This window comes from Lucilia sericata, unplaced genomic scaffold, assembly GCF_015586225.1.
Source record: "Lucilia sericata isolate MDLA Ls3-8-SP2 unplaced genomic scaffold, ASM1558622v1 Contig001318F_arrow, whole genome shotgun sequence".
Classification (NCBI taxonomy): Eukaryota; Metazoa; Arthropoda; class Insecta; order Diptera; family Calliphoridae; genus Lucilia; species Lucilia sericata.
This window is the reverse complement of record NW_023995264.1, coordinates 35,634-43,806: the sequence shown is the minus strand read 5'-3', so window position 1 is coordinate 43,806 and position 8,173 is coordinate 35,634. Positions and strand designations below refer to the sequence as shown.

The 8,173-nt window shown below is 32.6% G+C and overlaps 1 protein-coding gene across 1 annotated transcript; it reads left to right on the top strand.

Annotated features, from left to right (window-relative positions):
- The first annotated feature begins 1,503 nt into the window (after nucleotides 1-1,503).
- On the top strand, nucleotides 1,504-3,461 carry LOC119610943 (protein escargot). The gene has a single exon (XM_037966365.1). The coding sequence runs from the start codon at nucleotides 1,632-1,634 to the stop codon at nucleotides 3,228-3,230; it is 1,599 nt and encodes a 532-aa protein (XP_037822293.1). The 5' UTR covers nucleotides 1,504-1,631; the 3' UTR covers nucleotides 3,231-3,461.
- Nucleotides 3,462-8,173: the final 4,712 nt, after the last annotated feature.

Here is an 8,173-nt window from a genome sequence, read left to right as displayed (position 1 = left end):
TCCAAAAAATCATTTCAAAATTTTAAAAAAGCACATACTCTGAAATAAATTTTTCGAGGAAAACCATAAATTCAAAAACCATTTTTTCTATATTTTAGTTCAATGAACTTTTTATTAAAAAAATATCCTTCCAAAAACACTCCTCTAAAACATTAAACACTTTATAGCTTAAGTCCTATGAACAAAACTTCAAGTGGGTCTTAACAGAAAACGAATTGTAAAAGCAATAAAACGTAAATAGACATACTACGTAAAAGTACGTACAATAAAAATCCTTAAAAACTAAGTGTTATAAGACAACGGACGACCGACCACCTGTCCTTCCGAACACTTGGAAGTCTATATTTAGACTACTTGAGTTTGAGCAAATGCCACAATACTTAAACGATATAAACACAGACAGGAAAAGGAGAACTAAGAAAAAGAAAAGATCCTACAAGAACAAAACTAACAATAAATGAAGAAACAAGAGTAACAGCTATAACTCGGTGTTATAAACATGAAATGACATGAAAAGTGTGCTCAGGAAATGGAAAAAATATACATAAAAACTAAGGAAAACTCAGCAGAGCATAACAAGGAATTAAGAGGAGAAGTTAAGGTTTTTGAGAAGTATTATAGTGGAAATAAATATAAAAATTCTATAAGCAACAGCTGTAAGAGTCGAAGAGATAAAAATTTAGAAACAAATTTTATAAAGAATCTGATAAAATGAGCATAAAACTAAATAAATGAGAGTATTGTTAACAAAATAGAGTATACAACTTTGAGGAGAGAGAGAGAGAGTGAGTTAAGGTAGAGAGAGAGTGTGTTAAAATCTTTAATAATCAAGGTATATATAACAAGATTTTAGTTTCGAAGTATTGGTAACATTTGCTATTGGTTGCTGGTGTATGATTCTATTTAAAATCATTATAACGGCACGCGTAGCCAACATGTGTTTGAACATGCTCAAACAGGTTTGGGTTTTAATGTACGACAAACGCACACACACACACGCACACATAAACAACAGCTAAACATAGCGGTTTAGTAAACACATTGGGCCAAATGATTGGTGGTTGAAACTAAATGCTGGTCGTATGTACATTTATGTATGTGTGTATGTAAAATGTACATTAAGGAAAGAGCCGGTTTAGGAAGAAAGAGAGTGTGAACAAAACTAAACAAATTCAGGAGAGTGAGTAAATTTAAGCAGGTGATACTCGCTGGAGAGTAGAGCATAATTTGTTATTACAACGGGAGTTTGAATTTTGGTGGAGTATAGGAATAAAGAGCTATAGAAATGTTTCTCAGCCTATATAAACTCGTGATAGTTTATGCTCTAGCACAGTTCTTCGTTGCTTTTGCTTGTGTTAACATCGCTTTTTAAGAAAAAAAAAAATCATTTAAGATAAAAAACAATTCAAAACGCGTTTACTGCTTAAGATCTAAAGAACATTTGAGTTTGAGAATTTTTCTAAAAAAAAAAAAAAATATACAAAACGATCTTAGTAAACAAAACATGTTAAAACGTATAAAATAACGGTTTTAAAGAAAAAAAATTAAAAACATTATTTCTAACAAACAATTTAAAAAAAATATATATATTGTGTTCATTGAAAAAAAAAAAACTATAAAAATAAACCAAAATGCATAACATTGAAGATATGCTAGTGGAAAAAAATTACTCCAAGTGTCCTTTGAAAAAACGTCCCGTTCATTATCACTTCGAGGAGGATGAGTCGTCTTCAATAATTATGGATACAAAAATCACAAACTCCACTACAGTGCCTCTCAAAATGGATAATGATGAACCAGAAAATTTAAGCTTAAAAAAGGATAACAGTGAAACGGCCATAAAACTTATATCTTCCTCCTCCTCTACGACTGCCGAAGAAGAAATGATCAATGTTAGTGATTGTTGTGAAGATGAGGGTGTTGATGTTGATCACACCGATGATGATAGCATGTGTGATGATGAGGATGAAATGATCGATTGTGTGGATATTGAGGATAATCACAGTGAAGATACAAATACTACACAGGCTGCTGCTTTGGCAGCTGCTGCTGCTGTGGCTGCTGCTTCAGCGGCTGTTGTAGTACCCACACCCACCTATCCTAAGTATGGCATACAACCCTGGAATTTCCATATGTCTCCCTATACTGCTGAGTTCTATCGCACCATTAACAATCCTCATTTGGCTCAACAAATTTCACCTCTCAGAGGAGAACTCTTATCGCCTAGTTCTCCCTCGGATTCTATTGGTTCTTTGTCACCTCCACCTCATCATTATTTGGGAGGACGTGCTAGCTCAGTATCACCTCCCATGCGTACAGATGTTATACACCGACCCATTGGTGTAAGACAAATGCCTTCTCAATCGCCTCAACATCAGCATAGATTTATGCCTTATCCTTTGCCTGCCTATCCCACCCACCATCAATCGGCCGTTTCCTATGCTTTGGGTTATCCACCACAACATCATCATGCTCCCATTTCACCAGCTTACTCCGAATCTTCTTACTACTCCATGAGATCACTGACACCGGAATCTTTAGCCTCGCCTGTGCCGGAAGATCTTTCTGTCAAGCCCAATAGCTGTAATGTCATGAAGACTCCTCAAAAGTCTAGCATTATTAAAACAGAGAAAATTGATATTTCTCCCTTGCCTCAACAACAAAGTGCTACAGCTTCATCATCTGCCACAACACCAGCTAAGAAAGAGAAAAATGGTCCTCCACGCTATCAATGTCCAGATTGTCAGAAATCCTACTCCACCTTCTCGGGACTCACCAAGCATCAACAGTTCCACTGTCCTGCTGCCGAGGGAAATCAAGTGAAGAAGTCCTTTAGCTGCAAGGATTGTGAAAAAACTTATGTCTCCTTGGGGGCTTTGAAAATGCACATACGCACTCACACTCTACCCTGCAAGTGCAATATTTGCGGTAAAGCCTTCTCGCGCCCTTGGTTATTACAGGGTCATATACGCACTCACACCGGTGAGAAACCCTTCAGTTGTCAACATTGCCATCGAGCCTTCGCTGATCGTTCTAACTTAAGAGCCCATCTGCAAACACACTCCGACATTAAGAAATATTCCTGCACCAATTGTTCCAAAACATTCTCTCGCATGTCTCTGCTAACCAAACATTCAGAGGGTGGTTGCCAAGGTTCCCTAAACTCTACAAATAACTCTAGCAATTCCTCCAATGAACTTAACTCCTATCCTGTCTACAACGAACATTAGGAAATGAATTTTTGACAAAACATATCACGTTTGCCATATAACAAAAACCACCAAAAATTAGTTCCTAAAACAAATCTCAACTATTTTTTGTTTCTACCTATTACAAATTCAACCTGGTGTTAGATTTTCTTAAACAAAAAAAATCACAAAGGCAGAGCCTTTTTTTATAACTTTTATTTTACTCAAAAAACCAAAACTCTAGTCAGCCTCTTGTAACAAAACAAAACTATATTTCCTTGCATTTAATTTCCTTTTTTTTTTCTTTTGTAGAGTGCCTGTACAAATGTATTATAATTAATTAAAATTTCTCAAATTTTGTATATTTTTGTAAAAAGTTTAAAAAAAGCAAAACAAACAAATTTACTTTATTTTTGTATAAATACTTTAATATTTAAGCTTAAAATAATTTTTTTTTTAACTTAAAGGAAGACAATGTTTAGTTTTTAAGTCAAAATATAAATATATTTTTTTATAAAAAAAAACTTTTTCTCTATACATATAGTTTTAGTGTTATTTTTATATAAAAAATACTTTCTTAGTGTTAAATAAAATGTTTTTTAGTTTTATAAGTAATAATTTATTTAAAAGAAAATTTTTAATTAAAACAAAAAATACAAAAAATCATATTTTACAAAAAAGAACATTTTTAAATAAATCTTTTTATTTATGGGATTTACAAAGTTTTGGGGGGAAATTTTTTAGCAAAAAATTTTTCAGAATAAAAATTTCAACATTTTAAGCCACTTTAAAATATTCAACTTAATTTTTAATGTTTTATTAAAGATTTATGGGAAATAAGTCATTTTCGTCCATATATGAAGAAAATCAAAATATTTTAAGAATTTTTGAAAATGCACTGGACCTAGAATATCAATCAAAAGTGAACTTGATGTAAATCCGGCAAAAACACAATCTAGATATGGAAAATGGCTGCGAACCTTTACTCATGTACGAGAGTAACAGCGAAATCTTGGAATGTTAGTAATAAAAATACTATAGTACTCTTCGACATAGTAATTAAACTGATACTACTGTATGGTACTTTTAGGCTAAAAGTTTTAGCTGTTGGAAAGTCATGCGGAAATTGTATAATATCCTTCCGAATGACACCGACTCTAATGATTACTGGTGCCTTTCTTAGCACGCCATTTAAGGTTTTTTGTTATCTATAGTATAACAGCTCAATATGTTGCCTTCGGTTATCAGACTCCTTATAATTGGTGCATGGCATATGACTCAGTCAAGACGAATCTTCTGACAAAAGCTTTTCTATATTGAATACAATACAATTCAAAAGGAATCAATACTCCAATATGGAGCGTATAAGATCTATACTGATAAATCTTAAACAAAGCAGAATGTAAGAGGTGGCTTTTATGTAGTGGACACTGGAGAAAAGTATCTTTTAAACATTGTGATCAGTGTAGCCTTCTGCAGGCTACATTATCTGAAATTAGATGGTCTGAAATTGTTCTTAGGTTCCATAGAATATGCAGTATGGATTATATCTGATCCTTGAACATCGTAAATCTCTTAACAAGAAAATTGCACAACAGGACTATACTTGATTCCAGGACATCAACAGATACCTATAAATATCTACCTATATTTAGAAGAGTTGTACTTCACTGGAATAATATAATATCGACACTTTTGTTGCTTTCTTATTGCAAACATTCGATTGATGTACCATCCAGGTCCAGAAGATCATGTGGCTGACTTGCAATAAAATGCAATCATAAACCTTGTTATGTATTTCTTCAGCGAGCACAGCTACGGAATAGAGTTGCAGTGGTAGCTTGACCATGACTTTTTGGGATTAATGTTAGAATATTAAATCTACCAACTCACGACTTCTGCAGAAGAGGGATTATAAATTTTGGTGGAAGGATTTACATCTTTACGTCAGTTATGTATCATCGTGATATTAGTGTTTATAAGTTAATTTTGACCATCAAGTCATTTTCTGAAGGGGACTTTCAGAAGTAACATTAAGACTTATATAAAACGAAGTTTTGCCGATTTTTTAAGTGATACAGAACATTTAAAATATTTATGAGCTCAAAAGCCTTATTCGGGGGATACGGTTGGATCTAGAACCAAATACCCTCCCCAACGCAAATGCATAATACCTTCCTCACAATAGTGATAAGAAGAGGACACCATTCCATTTCTGTGTCTACGTCCGGTCCTAACAAACTAGTTTGGATAGGATCTCGAATAACTATGTTTAAGATCGTAGTCAAGCAGAATATTGGAGCTCTGGTGGCTCTTAACTAGAAGACAAAACAGATCTGGAGATCTATATTAAAAAATGTCGATTACAGTAAACATCATCAATTTAAAGGGAGTATATTCGATGTTTAGTCTTAGTATAGAAACTGCAGACATTGAAGAAAAACTGAGAGGAGCCTGGGGATTTTCATCGATAACTCGGACAACGAAATATATTACCATCTTTATCGAAACACTACTTTGTAACAGTTAGAGTGACGAGCGAATGTAATTTCTGTAAAGTGAAGATATACCTTGAGAAAGTTAACCAGACGTTAAATGCAATTATATTAAAATCTAACGACAATTTTGAAACAATATAACGTTTGGTTTTAGAACTTAATTACTAAAGGGTGAGTCCAACAATAGCAGGACGAGAAACCTTCTAACAATGAATAACTCCGAGGTTAGTATTTTTTATATATTCATGGCAATATAGAAATTTTTGTACACAATCAGACGGAACTTCTTTCATTAAACTCTCACACTATCACTTCCCTCTTGGTCAGATAATGTAAGAATGTTCAGATCGGATAAAAAGGATGCCTATCTAACATTACACTAGTTTAGGTCGCTGTACAAAGCAACTTCTTTGGATATGTTCAGACAGATGAGAAATGGATACACATTGCATATCTCCAACGGTTTTCATTAGCAACTTATTTGGGATTTATTTATTAATTAGGTTCTTTCTTAAAGACGTTGAGAAATAGATGGAATAATACAGACATAAGTTAGTATTACCTTCTTTGAATTAGAAATGCGCTAGGCAACTTATAACCAGAGATAGATGGGTTGTATCGAGGTTGCTCTCTATATTAACTAACCAGTAAGTGCTAGGTGGACATACAAGTTCGTTGGGCTCTTCAAAAAAGGAGAAGAGTTGTCACATTCTCTACAAGTAATCTGTAATTATTGTCAAGCGGAAAAGATTCCTGGCCAAATACATTCTATATAACCTTGATGAGTTATGTGGGTCACGACTGAATAGCCTATTGATATATGTATATTACTGCTACAGGCTGTATATAATAACACATTATTATACCTTACGATATATCGGACTAGTGGTGTGATGTGGTTAAAACAGAGTACTTTTGACTCTACTTACACAACTATAGTTATATGAAATTTTACAAACGGATTCTGACGAATGTAGCAGTTGCGAAACACTTTATCACTTGCCATTCATCGAAAATAGATCAAATCTTGAACGTAATGTTATTCCAAATAGTACACCTTTCAGGAACGCTTCAGAACTGAATCCACGAAACTTTGCTTCTGAACATTGGACTGTAAAACGTTTTTCTATATGAGTTTTTTTTTCCACAGACATTTTTCTTGAAAGGGAGTACATAACTCTCCCGATAAGGGCCTAGTTGAACTTTTTCTAATCTAATATACACTCCTTTTATCCCAAACTTACCTATCTATATGTACATCACTATAAATGTCTTTGAAATGCTGCTAATAAGCACACTGACCTTTCGAAGTCTACTGATCCATTCCATCACAATGACAATATTGTTAAACCATTACAAATTTTAGCTTTATGCGTCTTAAGAATGTTGAATATATAAAAAATCTGTCATGCTAAAGGCATTTGTAATCAAATTCAATATAATTAATACAAAATTAAGACAATAAAATACACTGAATAGATCAGTTTATGCCGGGTTTCTTATGTATTTATGTATAAATTCATTGCACTGTAAGATAAGTTTAAAAACAAACAACAACAATTTTGCTGGTTCTTTGTTTTTAAAAAGTTGTATAGGCAGAAAATGCACTTCAAAAAAAATCGAAAATAACAAATAAACAAATTTTATTATAAACTAAAAAAATCTATACACAATTTTATAAACAAATTGATGATACGATTTTTCTTTCCAGTGTAGCTTTAATCGCAACATGGTTTTCCCAAAACTACTACTACGCATGTTAGAATTTTTTCTTTTTCACTTCCAACTAGAATTCATCATGTATTTAAATCAGTGTTTTCGCATGAAATTACCATGTGCACCATAAATTTCGTATGCAATTTCCTTTAGTTGTTAAATAATGTTCTTTTTTTTTTGCTGCTGTCTTTTGAAACTTAATTGTGTTAAATGTTGATCACTTCATATTTTTTTGCGTTTTTTTCTTAAACCCAATATATGTAGGTATGTGTGTATGTGTATGATTTGAATTTGATTTAATTTATTTTGCATTATATTAGCATTTTCTAGTTTAGTGCTAACTAATTGAACGGTCAAAATGTTGAAATCATTTGGATATTTGCTATTGATTTGTGTGCTAGGCATGCTCTGTTGTTTTACAAGTGTAAAAATTTATTCTGAAAAAAAAACTACATATTTTTTTAGTTCAATAAATGCATAATGTTGTGTGTTGTGTGGAAATGTTAAGACAATGTGATCGTCATTTGTTATGATCTTATGATGATGATCATAATCATTATTTTATCCAACTAATATAAAAGTCTAATTAGAATTTAAAATTCATTTAAGAATTTAAAACAAAAATCTGATAAGAAAATGTGTAACGTTTTTTTCCAACATTATTTTTTTGAATTTTCTAATACATGTAATTAGACTTGAGAATCTTTTGGTCCTCAAATGGTTACTTAGCCAGAAAGGAGAATACATCAAGTCTCAAAAAAAGCACTTATG

Excerpts from the sequence above, each read along its gene's own strand:
- LOC119610943 (XM_037966365.1), top strand. The coding sequence starts at position 1,632 with ATGCATAACATTGAAGATATGCTAGTGGAAAAAAATTACTCCAAGTGT.